Raw genomic sequence first — 20,204 nt, forward strand, 5'->3', positions numbered from 1 at the left:
CCTGCCCAAAGAACCAGATTAAGAAGGAAACACACCAGGGTTCCATTCAAACACACTTGTTTTTTGTATTGGTTTTCAGGTGGAAGAAATTTAATCTCTTTCAAATGTCGTTTTCCATGCCAGCGATGCCTCACACCAAATATAAAGCCGAGTTTTATAAACTTCAGAGGTGTAAAGAATCATCCATGAGTAAAAACAGATTACTACTACTGCGAAACTTATCTCATTACAAGTCTAAAGTCAATTCCAATATGACTTGAGTAAAAGTCTTTGAGTATCTGATTTGAACGGTTTCTGGAGTATTCGACTCGTATTGAATGAAGCCTTAAAGACGCACGAGTCCTCGACACCAAGACACACGTGTTAGTGTAAAGACAAAAACAGTTGATTTGTGAGGTTTTGTTTCCTAAAATACAAATCAAGCTGTACACCTCAACACTGCATTCACCAAAATCAACAAAAAAGCCTCTTCAACAAGCCCGAATGAAAGAGAGATTGAACACTTTAACCAATAAAATGAAAGTATCATGTTACAAAGAGCCGTTAGAGCGGACTGTGATTTGAGTCACCTCTTCGTCTCAGAGAGGGGGAATATTTGGCTGGTTCTTAGTTTTTTGGGTGTCCCAGGTAGCAGATGCTGGTTGGGGTGTGTTTAGGACATCTTCAACAGAGGTGGAAAATTTGAATGGTGACGCTCAGTGTCAACTCAAATACAGTGAAGTAAAAATACATCTATTAAATCATAAATGTAGTCGAGTAGAGAGTCAAATGTGCCAACAAATGGAAGCACAGTAAATACTTTACACCACCGTTCAGGCACACAAGAATTAGCATGTGGATAGACACGTGTTTAGCATGGCAGCAGCAAATCCTGCCAAAGCCACACACCAGTAAACTGCTAAGCCCTGATTTGCTGTCATTAGCACATTTTCTTTTTTCATCACAGTGTGTACCCTTCTTTGTGTTTCTGAGGCATGATGGTTATCTTTGTAGCGCACACACAGTTCCAATGTAAAGGTCGGTAAAAACCACCTGCAGAATGTGCAAAGGCGTCGTTCGAATGTGGGAATCTCCTGGCAAGCCCTGACTCAGGGTGGTGTGAAAAGACTGGACTCGTTGTCCCCATAGAGAACAGTTGTCTGTGATTCACATCATCTGCCATGTTGGAATGAAACATGCTGTTGAAATGAAATGCCACTGGCACCTACACCATGATGGGAGGTCAATGACAATAAGGTTTTCTCTTCCAGCATCCAGTAGCTGTGCAAAGCTGATGTACAAATTCAGGAGGGATGAGTTCGCCGTCATGTTGTTTATCCCTTATTCCTTTCTTCTTTTCCTGTCACCCCTTTATTCTCTCTCTCTCGCCCTCTCTCTCTCTCTCTCTCTCTCTCTCTCCCTCCATCAAGTTAATGTTCCTTTCTTCACTTCATATCTGCCCAATTCATCCTGATGATCTTTAATTGGAGATTACTCTGTGCTAAGGATGGTTCCACAACAACGGAAGAGCAATGAAGTTTCTGAGCAAATCAAAAACTTCGAGACTGGATTTGGACAGTCTGCTAAAATGGCTCAGTTTGCATGAACATTTATAAACCTCTCACTGATCAGTTCACCTCAACAATGATGGAACTGTAATGAAAGGATATTGTAAAGATGAGGAGAAGATGGTAATGAAGACTAGGAGTCTCTGAGTTTGCGACAGTCGACACTGGCTCCCTTATTACAGATTTGTTTTTGAACAGTTTTAGCGCCCATTTAATGAGATAATGAGTATTACAGGTTTGGATGAAACCTCAGTAAGCCTTTCTTCCATTTATTTGCCTCAAACTCAGAACTAAATATTGCAACACAAAAAAACAGCTGATTCATTGGCTATCTTCAAAAAATAAGGGGTGAAGACCTGCCTCTTCCTGAAACACTTAAACACTCCCTCTAATCACACTGAAATTAAAAAAAGAAAATGTATGTATGTAACATGGCAATTTTCTTTTCTTTCTTTATAGTTAGATCCGATGTTATGGAAGATCTAAACTTACGCAACTACACCGTTAATTAGCCTTCCTGTCCCCAGCTTTACTTTCCTCTTTCTTTCTTAAAGTCAGTAAGACCAAGAAAATATAATTGCTAAGAAGTTACAGCTTTAGCTCATAGGACTTTCTGCTCCCATGAAACTGGAGACTCTTTCCATTATGATAAACCTCATGCATGAACCCTCTTTGGTCTGCACTGTGGCATAAATCCATGTCTCACTTCAAACGATTACTATAGAAATGATAGTATTTCAGGAAGATAAACCTGAGATGTGAAGCTGTACTACTGTCCAATCCACTGTTCTAGAAAATGAATACACACCTTCTGACTAATCAGAGTTCAGGACTCCGCACCACAATGATATAGCTTTACTGAGATGATCAACACAGGTATAACCTTGCTGTAATCGTACATACAATAACGATACAGCTAAGAAAGACTTATGACCCAATTGCTTTTTTCGATCAAATCCACATCTGGATTTCATACAAATTCCATTAAAAATGCACATCGTTCAGGACCATAATGCAATCCATAAGCTAAAATAATGATACCAGGAACAAGCACCCAGATGGTGCTCTGACTCTCTTTTAAATCCCACAGCGAACCCAGACAACCTGATTTTACACCGATTTGACTGAGACACCTTATTCATCTTACGTCCCTTTTGACGCTGACGTCCCAGATGTTTTACCCAAGAGTCCCCGTGCATGCATGTACAGTATGCGCACACTCGTCTTGGCAGATCGAAGGAGTATTTACGAGCACGTTTAGTGGAATGCGAAACTCCACATTGGAATCGATGCCTGCAGTGTAGCTGACCTTCTCTTTTAAAACACTCCACTATACGTATTTACCTCTTCACCTCGGACAGTCATAAATTGTTCAAAACTGCTCGTAGAATCCTAAGTGTGTTTTGTTCCAAGCCAGGGACTTACCACATGGATCATGTTTCCATGTCAAACAGTTTCAGATATTTCATGTGGACGATGATTAGCGTGAAATGAAAAGCATGAAATACTAGACGAAAATACAAAAATATCAGCTTTTCTGGTCTAAAAAAAGCATTGCTATTTGTAAGAATAAATATTGTATTTCTCCAACGTCTAATGATTGCATCTCAGACAAATTGTTGATTTATTCAGTATTAATATGTACAAAGTGTACATTAATATGTACAAATATCTAGAATAGTTTTGTGCTGTAATGCCCAACAGATGGCAGCACAAGGCTGCACGCACAGTCACAGGGAGCACCGATCTCCATAAGTCAGTGGGCCATAAATATTGTCCTATGTAGGAATTGTGTAAAAGCCACCTTGTAAGTGGGAACAGGAACAAACCTGTCTCTCAGATATTCCAGACCATTAAACGTGACTAGAAATTGATAAAATGTACAATGTTTCATTTATTATTAAACCAAATAGTTTCATTGGTATCGTTGGGAGATGCCAGCGGTATCAACCCGAAACACAAAAAGCCATGTCGGGTGGTTATTGCGTGTCGGCCAGCTTTAGTTTTTCAGGTGTGTTCCTCAACGTTGGCTCGAGTCGGACGTCGTCAGCTGTTTTGCAACAGATTCTGCATGTCAAATCGGCGGCAGAACAAGTCTGCGAGAAAGAGAAGTGTGCCAGTGCTATTAACAACTTAGCAGACATGATCAAAAAAGCTACACAAATCAGTTAGTAACGAGTTTCCTTGTTTGGATGCCAAATACAGACTACTGCCACCTGCTGGTACGGGAGTTCTGTTCTATTACGCCAGCGTATAACGTACACGCTAGTTGGCCGTCAGTTGTAGTCTGTCCGATGTGTTCTAATGTTCTAGTTTTTGTCCTGATGCAGGTGATGCGAAGTTTGGATCATTTTATTGACTTGTTTCTTTGAATCTTATTCATTAAAATGAACGACTCTTTCTTTGAGTCATTTAGTTCATTTTCAATAAGCAGATCCCCCAACACATCTACATACACAAACTTTGACTATAGTTCCAATATTAAAAAATATGACGATGCAGCTTATAGATATAACCGCTCTTCTGAGGCACATTAAAGACTCGTTCAAAGTGAACGAACCATTCATGAACGATTCATGAACCCATCACTAGGCGGGCCACACTTGGCTTTCCTCAGAGCTAGTTCTTTGGCGTCAGTTTGGTCCGTCCCTTCAGTACATTAAGAGGAATAAAGTCCCACTCCCACAATCCCACTTCGGGATGAGATGTAATGTTATGATAACAATCCCATTGGTGGTTACAGTAATTCAGCTTCATTACACCACCCCATGTTGGCCTGCACAACAATGGGGCACATGGAGTATTATTCTTTATTTGATTACGTTTTTAGCCTCCCCACTGGTTTTTTGAGTAATGTCTTCCAATCTCAAGTTTGACAGTTTGTTCAAAACATTTTGCTGCAACATCTTTTTAATGCTGGCACATTCTAAACAAAATCATTTAAGCATTACTCATTCCAGGCCTGGAGAATTCACTAATATTGCATGTCAGGCATTTCAAACCCATCCATGTTTTTCATTCTAATGTTTACCTCATTTGTTTGTGTGTAACTGTTTTTAGAGTAATTGGTTGTTTGGTAGAGGTAAATATTGTATTGGAAATCTGTCGTCAAGTTTTGGTGTGTTAGTCGGTAGAGGTGAACAGTCAGTGCTGGTGTTTGGCTTCATGCCTTTTCCTGCAATGCAGTCATTCTGTGAAAGTGTTTATAAGCGCAGATGGACCTATCATCTTTTAGATGAATTGCCAGCATATGGATCTAGTGAACGGTGCTCGCTCTGGAAATCTGTACTTCTACTTTTTTTTTTTTTTTTTTTTTTTATATTACGAGGGTGTTATGCAAGAAACTGGGGTTTCCTCAGAGTGAGGAATTAGTCAATAGTTCAACAGAAATTTGGGAAATAAGTTCCAGCTTTGGGCACAATGGGTGGCTTCGGTGCCTCATAGCTTGTTGATTTGATACCGAGCTCAGGTTTCTGTCGTTGTGGGGTTTTGCATGTTCCCCTTTGGGTTTTCTTACTTCAACCTCCCTTAAACATGACAGTAGGCAGATCTACCACTCTAATGTGCCCCAGGTGTGAATGTGCAATTGTGTGCCCTGTGATGGACTCGAGTTCCATCTAGAGTGTATTCCTGCTTTATACCAAGTATTCCAGAAAAGGCTCTAGAGAAACCTGAGCAGGAAAACCTCATGTTGAAGAGGAATAATGGTTTGTTCCATGGTCCTCTGTTTGATCTTGAGCTCAAGTTTATTTTCTGTGTCTATGTCGTTGTCCTTCAGATAGCTTGTCTATTTAAAAGAAAATGCCAGAAGGATGGCATGGATTGGTAAAAATAAAATGTTACTGGACATAAATGCTCCATGCCTTGGACTGGTTGGTGTGTGATCCAGTGTGTAAATAACACCATGTTCCAAAGGATAAGCTCTAGATCTACCTTGACCCTCACTAGTGAACAATCTCCATCTCCACAAAAATGTTCTTTGTTCATTTAGATTTATTGTAGTTTTTAGGTTTTTCTGGTGACTCTGTGAAACACTGGCATCTTATTCATGGTTTATCAAGACTCAGGTCATGGTGGATCTGCATCCTGATCCAGCACATGGATCAATGAAGAACTAATCTCTGCCTGAAGATGAGCGATTGAAAGAAAATGATTACCAAATATGCTTCAATGTATAGTAAACAAAAAGAATCCAACCAAGTCCCTGCTACATGTTTATCCAATAAGCTCGAGTTCCATGTGGTCATGTTCTTCAACGTATGAACCACCAGGACTGCACCTATTTCAGTGTGACAGATATGATTCATAGGATTTTAATCCATAGATTGAAACCACTCGGCTCATGTTCATGAGGTAGCTAATTCATCCCTTTCTTCCTCATTTGGCCAGACTTTATCTTCTGGAGTCTACAGCAGTGAGGGTTCAATGGCCTTCCTGTTCCCACACATGTTTGTTATTCTTGCCAGTGCCAGTGGAAACTTATTGTGTTCAGACTACAAACAGAGCTCTTTTTAATGCCCTGAGTCACCTATAGGAAGCTTAGGATCGCTCCCAGATGAGAACGAGCTGTTGATGGACACTTTTTCCTGGAGAAGATAAAGTGCTGTGCTTCTTCTTTCCTTTATTTCTATTGCATTTGTCTGTCTATATTTATCCTTTTTTCTTAGTTTGACTGTTTTCTTAGAGTTCTCCACCATAGCATAATCACATAGCATGATCTTCTCAATTTATACATTAGTGCTATTGGATTTTGAGTTTGAATCAGTCAGGGAGTGTTGATTGATTTTCTACATGATGATAACCAAAAGTTTCAGCAATCAACTATCTGTGCTGATTAATTTGCAAAACCAATAAATCGGTTGACCTCTAGATATGAGCAATGCTTATTGGCCCAGCGGAGGCAGCATGGTGGTTCTGGGATTTGACCTCTCAACATTTCTAGTCGTAAATTTGTTGGTAAATTGCTGTTGTATATGCAGAATAGACAATTTGTTATTTGACAATTTGAATTCAATTCCGCGCAGTGAAAGTATTCGACACCACAATTTTTTTTCTTAAACTGCATGCCTTTTTTTTATTATTAGTAAGTGAACAATTTGGATGATAAAGAACAGTAACACAGTTTACAAAAGTTGATGTGAACTAGTTGTGTGCATATCATTTGCATATCATTTGCTTTGACATGTTAAATATAGTTATATATCAGTACATGTAAGATAACTTGCACTACAATGAAATACTAGGTGAAACATTCTCGAAAGCAGAAGAAGGTTATCCTGTGTTTTATTCATGGGTTCTTCTTTAACGTTTTTTAATTGCTAGGTAACAGCATGCTGCTGCGGGTTCTTCCCTCCGTGTATCCTCTAGAACCAGATCCAGTCCACAGGCACATCCAGGACCTGGTACTAATGATTCCTGAGCTGGATCAGACGAGCAGACAACACTTACTCCGACTGCTTCAGATGATCTCCGAACAACAGCCACAGGTTTGTGTGTGTGTGTGTGTGTGTGTGTGTGTGTGTGTGTGTGTGGTGAATACCCTAAAGACCCTTACTGAACAGTTCACCTCCACAATGATGGAACTGAAATGAATAGACATCCATGGATGATCCACGGGTTCCCTTTTGAGTCTGGTTCTTCTCAAGGTTTCTTCGACATGAAGTCTCAGGGAGTTTTTCTTTGCCACAGTCACCACTGGCTCACTCATTAGGGACAAACCTACAATTATGAGGAACAAATTTATTTGTATTTGTATGTGAATTACATTTATTTATAAATAATGGTTTGTTCCATGGTCCAATATTTAATCTTGAGCTAAAGTTTAATATTTTCCGTGTCTATGTCGTTGTCCTTCAAATTCCTTGTCTTTTTTAAAGAAAATGCCAGAAGGATGGCATGGATTGGTAAAAATAAAATGTTACTGGACATGAATGCTCCATGCCTTGGACTGGTTGGTGTGTGATCCAGTGTGTACCCCCAGACTAACACCATGCTTCGAAGGATAAGCTTTAGATCTTCCTTGACCCTGATCAGTGAACAATCTCCATCTCCACAAAAAAATTTTCTTTGTTCATTTAGATTTCCTGGTGACTCTGTGAAACACTGGCATCCCATTCATGGTTTATGAAGACCCAGGTCATGGTGAATCTGCATCCTGATCCAGCACATGGATCAATGAAGTACTAATCTCTGCCTGATGATGAGCGATTGAAAGAAAATGATTACCGATAAGCTGCTTTGACTGAGACAATGTCCATTGATAAAAACGCTTTACAACTAAAAATGTATTGGACTGAATTAAAATCTTAAATCCATCTCTGCTATTCATTTCAAGGCTTTATGTTTCCGTTTTGTTTCAATGCCCATTTAACAAGATAATCTATTTGGCAGGAACCCTCAGTAAGCCTTTGTTACATTTCTGTGGCTCAAATAGAGAATTAGATATGAACTAATTGTTGCAGTGACACAACATACACAATGACAATCGTTTCCCAACAGTCACATGACTAAAAATGCATCATCGTTTTCGAAAGCCTTCGTTTCCACAATCCACTCAGTAAAAACTGTTCATGGAGTTTTCTTATCCAATTCAGAGAGCAAAAAAGCGACATTTTCCTTGACTAAAAACACCATCTCAGTGTGGATGGAAGGCCAAAATCTGCGTTTTCAAACAAACGTGTTAGAGTGGAAACTCGTGGGGTTTTTTTTCCTCTTTTTGTTTTATGTATTTATGTATTTTATTTAGAAATTGTGCTGTTATTCCTCCCAACAGAGTTTGATTGCGTCCTCCCTATTGTCTGTAACCAAGTGAACCAGTGTTCATGTATCGATTGAAAGAGTTTGCTAGCGTCTGCTAAATGCTGTTATTGTAAATGTATACACTACGTGGACAAATTACGGTAAGGTTTCTATGTCCTTTTTGAATACCCTGCTTTAAGTTTGGTCCCCATTTTCTGTTATAATCACCTCTACTCTTCTGTGAAGACGTTCCACTAGATTTTGTGGAGATTTGAGTGAGATGCATTCGGCTACAAGCGTGTTAGTGAAGTCATGAAGGTACTGATGGAGGTGAGGGTGAGGAGGTCTGAGGTGCAATCAGCGTTTGAGGTTGCGGGATAGTCATGCTGGGGCAGGTTTGTGTCTCCAAGGTCAAGACTACTGCATCCAGAGGCATCACTATACAATTATGTGTCTCCATACATTTTGTTCTAATGACTGGAAAAGGCAGGTATCCCAATACTTTGGTCTATATAGTGTATATAGCTGTGAGAAGAACGAAAAACTCAGGGATGTGATGTTGAAGAAATTTTTTTTAAATATTAGTAACAATGCTACATCATACCAGTCATCTCCCATCACAAGATGTCCTCAAGTCACCTTTTTATTCCGTAAATATGTATGTCAGGGATCCAATTCATCCCAAATGTGTTCAGTAGGGTTAAGAATCAGGGCTCTATAGCAGAAGATCTTCCAATACGGCCCATGTAAAGCAGATCTTCATGGTGCTGGCTTTGTGCACAGGGGCATTGTCTTGCTGGAACAGGTTTGGGTCTCCTAGTTCAAGTGCAGGGAAAGTGTCATGCACTCAAACCTAAATCGGACGTCCTGTACGATTGTGTGCCTCCAAGTTTGTGGTAACATTTTGTGGAAGAACCACATATGGCTGTTAAAGTCAGGTGTCCCAATACTTTTGCAGGACTGACTACAAGTGACTTTGAGTTGATTGTTCGGAATTGTGCTTTCTTACATTACAGATCATTAGCATAGCAGATGCGAACGCTTCGTTCAATTCCCACTATCCACATATATTTAGCTTCATCTAGTGTCCTCTTTCAGTGTCAGTGAAGGGTTAGGATGTGTGGAGGCATGTGTAATAAAAAAGCAGGTGTGTGTGTGTACATGCTCGAGATCCGGTATTTTAGGTGGAGCAGCAAAGGAAAAGGCTGAAGGACAGACATGGAAATAAAGAAGGTGGTGAGAGAATGTGATGCAGCGAGAGTTATTTCAGTTCACAGTAAAGAGGTGAATCAGACAGTTCAGTGTCTGCCACTGTGTGAATGACACACCTGCCCGAGTCAGCACTTTTAGCTGGAACAGATGTGGAAAGATCAAGAAAATGTGTTTTCAATCAGTAAAAAAAAAAAAAACAGGCATGCAGAAAGAATTGTGTGACAGGAAAGAGGGAGGGAAAAATAAAACGATTTTTCCTAAATGTGGAAATGTGGTTGCTCTCCAGTGGCCTTTTCTAAAAAGCAACAACATCGACAGCTGACGCGAAGGACGAACAATGTAGGGTAGCTTGTCTGTGTTAGCGAGACTGGAGGAGGCACAAGGGGCTGAATGTGGCTGTTGTTGCACAAGTCTGGGCAATGAGCTGGAAGGATGATAGAGGAGGAATTTATAATGAGTCATGCTGTTGTAAAATCAAGGGGTTATTTAGAATCAGGTTCGACCAATAAAGTATTAAACTGCAAGTTTTGAGGCTGTTCAACGTTGCTTGGAGACCGGAAGGATGAGGTAAAATAAGACCATCAGGGACAGCAACGTCTGCCTTGATGCCTTCAGAATCAAGAGTACAAGCCCCTTTATCCTTAAGAATAAAGCTGTTGCTGTAACCAAATCGGATTTTGAGTTTGCAACATCGGGGCCATCTTGCAGGCGTCCAATAACATCTGCATTTTCACGTCATTTGATTGGGCGGTCAGAAAACGCACTAGTCAGAGCTCGCAAACCGCATCCGTAGCACGGGCTCAAATATGTTCGTGTGGATTTAATCACTGTTTTTTCATTCCACAAAGACTGACAGAAGAATCGATTTGGTTGCAGATACACTTACATTTACAAGACGGGCTTTTCACGAAAGGACAAGTCACCAAAACGGTTCAAAACAGTTGTTAAGCTTTTCCATGAACCATTTCTACTTTTGCGTTTACTTTCCTGTAGAATTTGCACAAAAACACACAATTTTACCCTCATTTTAAATCCCCAGGAAAAAGATGCACAAAAACCCCGGGGTGATGAGGTTAAAATCGATGCGTCTGCTGGAGATGATGTATGTCGAGGTGCAGTTGTGGCTCCAGTAAAAGGAGACGTGTTGAATTGTGTTCATTGGGTTTCTTGCTTTAGTGATGGCATTCATTTTCTCTGTATGAGATCCTGTGTGTGATGCAGCTCTCTGATCTACTGCGTTTCTCTATAATACCGATGCTTTCTAGAGCCGTGGCGTTATAATGAAGGTAGAGGATGTTTACGAGTCTCAATATAAAGTTCACAGGTTGTCACGTTCTCTGAATCACGTTCCACACGTAAGCACAGACAAGATTTCCAGTCTGTCCTCTCAATTCCCTCTGGTGTCCGCCTACCCATGACCTCTCGTGACCCCCGAGCAGGGTCCAAGAACCTTTTCAACGAAAGCGAATTTATGGTCAGAAGTGAACACCGAATGTCCAGACAACATAAGCAAAGGATTATTTATAACACCCTGAAATAAAAGCTTGGAGCAGATGTTCAAAGTTGGGATGACTCAGCAGTTTTGCTTGTTTTTACCCACGAATTTTATAACAGTTAAGTTCTCAAATAGTTCTCAAATATGACTATTAATGTTTCAGAGCCAGTCAATCAGCTGAGAGTAAACAATCAAACTTTTCTTGGCCATTTGTTCAGGAATTCATTAGGACTCATTCTTTCTCCAGTCTATTCTCTATAAAATAAAAAAGCACTGCAGAGAATCAGGAATTCATTAGAGGGGTGGGCAGCTCTCAAACAAGCCAATCACAATGAAGCCCATACCGGACGGGACCAGATCATAACCTCAAGAGAGAGAGAGAGAGAAGAGAGAGAGAGAGAGAGAGAGAGAGAGAGAGAGAGAGAGAGAGAGAGGGAGAGAGAGAGAGAGAGAGCTAGCTAGAAAAAGGATTTCTATTTTTACCAGACCCCCTCTGCTAAGCCACATCATTAAACACTGTTGGGTCTGGCGTGAAACCAGCGTTCCCTGCATGCGCATTTTTTCCTGTCAATTTGCATTAGATTTTATTTGCCCTTCTGCTACCATTATCTCAGACGTGTAGTTTGTTTGCGTAATCTTTTTATTCTTAACTTCAAAATCTGTCTTTTCCTTTTATCCTAGGCACTGACCTCTGTCATCCCATCTCTGATTGGTCACTTGAGCGACGCCTCTTTGAATGACGCCCTGCTCGCCACGTTGGTAAATACAGCCCAGATTAGCCCCGCCTCTTTCATCCCGGTTCTTCCAGATCTGAGGATTGTGGGGCAGCAAACACCAGGGCTGCTGGGACATGTAGCTAAGATCCATGGGTCGGTCGGTCTGACCAACACGGTGAGCGGTTATACTGTACACACACTTTTTTATTTTGAAGGGAATACTAGCACTCCCATGGCAGTCATACGTAGAGGTTTGGTTACAGATATAATGTCTGAGTTTAATCATAAATCCCAATTTCGATTATTTGATATTCCTTCGAGTGTCCACTTGAGACCAATTTGGCGTGATTTAGCGACGGCCATTTTTTTCCGGACCCCTGTGATGGATGGACATGCCTGAGACGGAGTTGTAGGAACAATATCTGTCAGACATTCTTGTTTATACCAGAGGAGTTTCAACACAGCACACAGACCATTTAAAGATTTCAGATCTTGGATCGTAGTGTGACACGTTGGTGACGATTAGATTAGCATCAGTGCGGCTGCTGCTGCCAGATATCTGTCTGAAAACATGCTGACTTATTCATATTTGCCAAATCAAACATCTCCAAAACTAAATCTGAGGCTTTTGTACGTACACTATTTAGGCAGAAGTATTGGGACACCTGACAGTTCCAGCAATATGTGTTTTTTTTTCCCTGATTTGTTACCACAGAGTTGTATACACTATTGAATATTCCTTTAAATGCACTAGTATTAAACCTTTTTATGAACTTGGAGACCCAAACCTGTTCCAGGATGTCGATGCCATTGTGCACAAACTCAGCTCCATTAAGATACATTATATATGGGTTGGAAGATCTTGAGTGTCCTGCTATGGAGCTCTGACCTCAAAACTGTTCAACACCTTTGGGATGAATCAGATAGCTCACTGCACCCCAGACCTCCTCACCTCACCTACATCAGTCTATTTTCTAAAATTAGATCCGCCTGCCTTTGGTTTAAAAAAAAACACAAACCGACATTTACATTCGAGACTCCAGGTTTTCATCACCTGACAGTCTTTTGGATGGATTCAAATGCAGATGAGTCCAAAAAGTAGGAAAACCGAGGCAGAGAACAAATTCTTGGTATATTTAGAGAACATAATACTTTAAAGTGACATCAGAAATTTTTATGGCAGATGCCCTCAGCAAGAGCGACGTACAACTGGGCAATTGAGGGTTAATGGCCTTGATCAAGGACCCATCAGTGGCAGCTTGGTAGTGCTGGGATTTTAACTTTCACATTTGAACATGAACCTTCTGATCCAGAGGCCAGTATTACTTTATATAAGTAATAAATATCTCAATGCAAACAACAGGAAAATGCACAAAAATAAAAAACAGCTCCTTATCTTTAACTCTTGCCTTCATCAGGAAAAACAACGTTTTGTAGTTTGCATTTGCATACTGCAACCTGATTGGCTCTTGTAGTTTATGATGTCACAACACCTGCCTGTCACACGCTCAATAGAAACTGATGAGATTTTTTTAACTGTAGCGGGATGTGTTGCATTTTGCCCACACGATATATCAATGGTAATAATTGCAAAATAAATTATAAATCTTATTTAACAGTTGAAGTGCATTATGGTCATGTAGTGTGAGGAAGTGTGTGTCGTCTGTTCCGATGCCGCTCCACGTCTTTCTGTGCTTGAATGCAGCGCCGTTCACTCCAGCAGATTTTGTCATATTAAGTGAATTGGTTTATTGTGTTGGTAAAAGCAGGAGGGATGAAAACAAGGTGCTTTTCCTTTGCTCTTTGTTGCTCCTCTTGGAATAAAAAACGTGCCTCTCATTTTGCAAGCTCTCTCTTTAACCCCCTTCCTGGGCTTCACTGTAGCGTATCTCTCGCACCCCGCTCTGATCCCTTCTCTCCACGTTCCGCAGAGTTCTGCTCAAAGCCATGGCAGAGTCAACAAAAGCACTCCTTTTAATGAAGAGCATAATGAGGAACATCCCTTCTCCTACATGCACTATTGCAAATAACAAAGCCAACTTTTATTTCCTACACGGCACAGAGCCATGGTTTCATTTACACAAGAAGAAACATGGATGATGGTCTCGAACAAATATAAGGATTAAATGCGATCAGAGGTTTCTCCAGTTCTCTGCTCACAACTTTACTTCCTACTTGCAATTAGGTCTTGTTTACTATTCGGGGACAATGAAAAATACAGAGATAAACCTCATTATCTCGTATGCAAACTGAATGTTTACAAAGCCATGTTTAAATGTTTAGAAGCCATATATTTTCTTATAACCACTTCCAATTCTGAAGCTCAACATTATTTTGCCACAAACCAGAGGTATATTCCTTGGTTTCACCCATTGTAATGAACTACTGAGGGAATTTGGCACAAGTTCCAGTTTCTAATCCCCCATGTGTACTAAAAATGGCAAATATCATTAGGAATGCTCTTCAAATATACATATTTTACTTTATATGAATGTTTAGGGGTGTCAATAATTTTGCTCACCTTATATTTATCAAAGGTGTGTTTTTTATTATGCATGAAAGCAGAGTATTTTTATGATTTTTTTAACAGAAAAGTGAAAGTTTTAAGCAATAAATAGAAATAAATAGAAGCATATTTACCATGGATGGTGCCAATATTAGAGGTATTCACTGTATTCAGTAGTGACGTGTCGTGCATTTCACTCCCAGACCTTCAGTGGTGTCCCACCTGAATCAATCCATTTCTGAATATCATCATTATTAAACGTTGTAGAACAGAGTGCTGCATCACAGACAATCACAATTCAACACGTCACATACATTGTTTCTTTGTGTTACGGTTTTCCTGGGGATTTGAAATGAAGTGTTTTTGTGCAAAAGCTACATGAAACGTATGAATAGTTGATAAAAAAAGCTCATGTTTTAAACAGTTTGGGCCGAACTTTTCCTCACGATGTCCAGCTCAACTTGAAAAATCCGTCATGTAAATGTCCTTGTAAGTGTATCTGCGTCCAAATCAGTTTCTTCTCCTCTTTCAGGAGAGAAATGTGGAATGAAAAAAAAACCCAGCTATAAAATCCAGATGAATGTATTCGAGTTTGTGCAGTTTGCTACAGATGAGGGTCGTGAGCTCTCTGACCATCCAATCAAAAAAACTTGAAAATGGCGACGTACAAGTCTGCAAGCCGCAATTTGATTGGCTAAAGCAACAGCTTTGAGCAACATGGATTGTTCACACTGATGGAATAAGGCAGACAGATACCTTTTAAACGATATAAAATAAAGAGAATAAACTGTTGGGAATCATTTATTACATAATCATATAGAGTTTATATTATAGTATATAGTTTAGCCCCTGAGAGAAGTCCTCACTGGCCTTGATGGTCCTCCACTGGTAGGCCGTAGCTTCTTCTGTTTCTGATTAAAACTGAAAAGAACGTATGCTGGATAGACCATGACCACAATAGACATTTGTTCATCTGTGGACTTGACACTTTATCACCCTCTCGCTCTTACTCACTCTTCTCTCTCTCTTTCTCTCTCTCTCGTCTTTCTCTCTCTCTCTCTCTCTCTCTCTCTCTCTCTCTCTCTCTCTCTCTCTCTCTCTCTCTCGTCTTTCTCTCTCTCTCTCTCTCTCTCTCTCTCTCTCTCTCTCTCTCTCTCGTCTTTCTCTTCTCTCTCTTTCTCTCTCTCTCTCTCTCTCTCTCTCTCTCTCTCTTTGTTTTTTGTTGATTCAGCCTGCAGGAAACATTTAAGTCACTCATCCCTGAAATTAAGCGCTCTCATAACCGATGGCTGAGTAAAAAAGAGAGATGAGAGAAGCAAACATCTCTACTTCGCACACAGACACTATACTCGTGCAGTGTGGTGACCTGGGTATACATACAGGCCAGGCGTTACCAAAAGACCCTGTATACAGTATCTCACAAAAGTGAGTACACCCCTCCTATTTCAGTAAGTATTTTAGTAGATTTTCTCAAGAGACAACACCTTTGGTAACACTTTACAATAACAGTACATGCATAAGCATGTAGTAATATGTAAAATAAATGTTACTTTATTATGAACTAATGATGAGTTAAGGCAGTGGTCCCCAACCACCGGGTCAATTGGTACCGGGCCGCACAGAAAGAATACATAACTTACATTATTTCCGTTTTATTCTGGAAAATGACCGGATTCTCTTCTTCACAGCTGTCTATGACTCACTCTTGATGCAGGTCATGATGCCTCGGTCACATGACTTACCTCCATCCACTACCTAAGGGGCTCCGGCCGCTAACACATAATACATTACCGCTAAATTCAAACCCCCAAGCGAGCAAAATGAACAAAAACAACAACACAGTGGATTCACGTTTATTATTATATTTAAAAAATATATCAGTTTTTATAGTCGTGTCATTTTATGTTGTTGTTTTTATCCACCACACCTTAAAGGCCGGTCCGTGAAAATATTGTCCGACATTAATCCGGTCCATGGTGCAAAAAAGGTTGGGGACCGCTGAGTTGAGGCGTAATCAAGAGCTAACCCTAACTACACCACGAGTCACATGATTCATGTGTGAATAATAGCTACCTTAATTACATTAGTACATGTTTTTTAATTAATGTATTAATAAACACTTTAGGTTAATTTAACTTGCTCTATGAGAAAGAAAATAAATTAAAAGTGCACTATTAAAAATACATTACAAACACCGTTGAATGGTGCTGAATTCTTCTTCTCATGGAACGTGCAAAGGCGCAATAATAAGCCCCTATTTTTACATGATTATTTATACCTTGCTCATCAAATCTACCCACCGTGAGTGGTTACAGTGGCCTGGGCCCCAACGCACTGCTCCATTGTCCTCATGGGTGAAGTACCACACTAACATGATCTGTACTGGCACAATAAACCAGTCCACAGAATAGTCCCAGTAAAGCAGGAGAAAACCATCATCTGTAGGATAACACTGATTTAAAGTTTGGAAAGTAACATCTGCTTCATGAATACGTGTTAGTGTGGTCGAAGCTCTATAGCGTTTACATCTTCCAGACCTTTCAAATTTTCATGAAGCCGGCATTGTGCTGTTGTTTTTTTCCTGGAACAGGTTTGGATCTCATGCTATCACATCCAGAGACGTCCTATACAAGTGTGTGCCTCCAATTTCTTTCTTTTTTTTTTTTTTGAAGAATGGCAGAAAATATGGCAGGAAAAGGCTGGTGTCCCAATACTTTTGGCCAGACAGAATCTCTATAAATGGATAAAATTTCATAAAAGTCGATAATGTTTTTTTTTTAAATAGCTATTTCTATTGGCAAATTGCTCCCGTGTGAGAGGAACGAAACAGGGATGTGCTGCTCTACACAAAATAAGATCAAAATGGTATCACTCCAACATAACACTCAGTGAATGATTAATTTCCCATTACAAGATGCCCCAAGTGTTTTATTCCTCACACATGTAAACTCTGTTCCCTCACTGAGCGCTAATTCCCAGTGAGCAGCGAATCTCCATCTTGTGAATCTTCGGTTTCGGTTTCTTGACCAGCGAGCAGCATTCCTGTATCTTCTCTGATGGGTAATTCTCACGTCACTTACACAACTGTGAGTCACCACACTGCGTTCTGCTCTGAAACGGATCTGTTGTTTAGCTTCAGAAGCTGGAGATGTTGACGAAGAATTGCAAAATGTTGCACAATACATACTCCCTTACAAATGCGAGTGGAGAAAATCTCATTTCCAGATGTTTTTTTTCAGATGTGCTGCTATCCAGAGTTATAAAAAGAATAAGTGCAAGACGTTGCAACAGCATTTTATAGCAATAGTGACTGAACACAACCATGTGAATGACGGTATCTGGACCATAGAAATTACTATTTGTGACGTATTGATTTTTCAGAGCATCGTATTTTTTACAACATATCTGCTTTATACGGGGGGAATCGTATCACATCGCACCAGTATCTGCCTTATATGTATCTTTAATGTATTGTATCGTTGGCTATGCATCAAGAGGAGAATCGCATCGACCATAGTTATCGGGATGCATATCCCTAATATATATATATATATATATATACATACATACATACAGTGGTACCTTGACCTATGAGTTTAATTCGTTCCGTGGACGAGCTCATATCTTAATTTGCTCGCACAACAAATCAATTTACCCAATTGAAAACACTTAAAATGCCCTTAATCCGTTTCATGTTCATGTTATTAAATTGGAAAATGCATTTCTAAATAACAAATCTTGTATAAAAACATAATAGAAATATCTAAAGATATAATAAGGTTTTATTCAGTGTATTTACCTTGGAGATGAGACCACTTGAGCTAACGAAGACGCCGGAGGAAGTGGAGGGTAGAGGAGGAGGGAAAACTAGTTTTTTACTATCACTCCTGTACAGTACGTATCCCTAAACTTTTAATTTTGTACTTTTTTTTTCTTTGCTTATCTTAATTTTCGTCACAGTCTTCTGGCTTAGCTTCGCCATCTAGCAGCGGCGTCTCGAGCTCGTACACGTAACAAAGCAAAAAAATCGACCGAGTGACCGCTCGTACCTCGGAAAACTCGTACATTAATTCACTCGTAGGTCAAAGTATCACTGTATATATAGAGAGAGAGAGAGAGAGAGAGAGAGAGAGAGAGAGAGAGAGAGAGAGAGAGAGAGAGAGAGAGAGATCAGGGAACAATGGCCAGACTGCCTTTAACTGACAGAAAATCGAATAATCACTCTTTACAACTGTGATGATCTGAAAAGCATTTGAGAATGCTCTCTAAGCTGAACATAGTGCTGGGTGGGTGGATGGTAAAAGACCACATTGCGCTCCATCCTTACCGGCCAAGAACAGATTTCTGAGGTGCCAGTGAGCCCCAAAACGAGACTGTTTGATAAAATGAGCTGTCAGAAACAAGTCCAAGAGTGAGCAAAGAAGACAAAAAAATGCTCATTAACACTATTCTCCTGAGATTACATTTTCCAGGCATGAAAATCTGACCATGAAATCTGCATGAACCTGGAGCCCAGGTTTCTGATTTGTCCTCCCTGAGGATGTACTTCATTAAAATCCAAATAATTTTTTCAAGATTAGCTCAAAGCACATATATTGAGCAATAACAACTTAACAAGGCTGGTAATGACGGCCGGATAGAGCGTGGATGACACTAAGCATTCGTTTCATCCAGATCATTGGGATATTTCCCATTTCCTGTCATTCCTCATTTTATTTTTATAAGCTACGAGCAAGAAAGAATGAATCTATTTTCTATTATCCCTGGCCTCGAGGGGCTAGCGTAACGACATTCAGCAACATTTCACAGTCGTTCCAATCTGCAGATGGTTGAGTCTGATTAATGATTTGATTATGACTGTGTGGAGCGAGTGTGATGTACCAAGAAGCATCCATCACTTTACGTTACAGCTCTGCATAGGTGAGACAGGTTCGGCCAAATGTGGTTCAGCTGCAACGCGGCTTCTTCGTGCAGACCAATGGATTGGACGTCAAATTCAAACAGAGACTGTGGGAGAGTTAGAAATTACCAGCAATATGGAGGAACTGGGTCTTCTTTAGAGTGAAGGCTCCGGGTTACTGATTGTTCAAGCCAAGGTAACGCCAAGCTGCCACTCTTGGGCCCTTGAGCAAGGCCCTTAACCCTCCCTGCTCCAAGTGTGCTGTTTCATAACTGACCCCAGCTTTCTAACATCACTGGGATATAGAAAGAATTTCACTGTGCTGTAATGTACATGGGACAAGTAAAAAGCACAGACAGACGGACGGACGGACGGACGGACGGACGGACGGACGGACGGACAGACAGACAGACAGACAGACAGACAGATAGATAGATAGATAGATAGATAGATAGATAGATAGATAGATAGATAGACGGTTGTATGGACGGACGGACGGATGGACATATGTATGGACGGACGGACAGATGTATGGACAGACAGACAGACAGACAGACAGACAGACAGACAGACAGACAGACAGACAGATAGATAGATAGATAGATAGATAGATAGATAGATAGATAGATAGATAGATAGATAGATAGATTTATGGATAAATGTATTAATGGATGGACGGACAGACGGACAGATGGATGGATGAAGGTACTTACAGCAATATAAATAATTATTTTATAATGTCTCAGCATGCAATGCGAGAGAGAGAACTGGGACTCAGTCCAACGGCAAGACCTAATAAAGTTATCGTTATTAAATTGTGGTTTGTGATTTTATCCTCTTGGGCCCTTGAGCAAGGCCCTTAACCCTCTATGCTCCGGGGGTCCCTTACGAGGGAAATATCAAGGTCCGTGACGTCGGGCCGCCTTCCCGTGGGCTCACCACCTGCAGAAGGGACCGTAAGGGACGGTGCTGTGTGGATTGGGCAGCAGTCGAAGGCGGGGGCCTGCTTAGACTGCTGCCCCCGCGACCCGAATTACGGATAAGCGGGAGAAAATGAATGAATGAATGAATGAATGTGATTTTATGTCAT

The 20,204-nt window shown here is 40.4% G+C and overlaps 1 protein-coding gene across 8 annotated transcripts in view; it reads left to right on the forward strand.

Moving 5' to 3' along the window:
- veph1 (ventricular zone expressed PH domain-containing 1) overlaps positions 1–20,204 on the forward strand; it is an 88,515-nt gene that overhangs the window by 25,694 nt on the left and 42,617 nt on the right. For 6 of the 8 annotated variants that reach the window (XM_083552320.1, XM_083552323.1, XM_083552326.1 and 3 more), the window contains 2 exons: positions 6,870–7,033; positions 11,674–11,883. In XM_083552320.1, the coding sequence (XP_083408446.1) occupies positions 6,870–7,033; positions 11,674–11,883 (374 nt within the window). The remainder of the gene's footprint in view (positions 1–6,869; positions 7,034–11,673; positions 11,884–20,204) is intronic. The other 2 variants (XM_083552324.1, XM_083552325.1) reach the window with 2 other exon arrangements.

This window comes from Silurus aristotelis (genome assembly GCF_946808225.1).
Source record: "Silurus aristotelis genome assembly, chromosome: 10".
Taxonomy (NCBI): Eukaryota; Metazoa; Chordata; class Actinopteri; order Siluriformes; family Siluridae; genus Silurus; species Silurus aristotelis.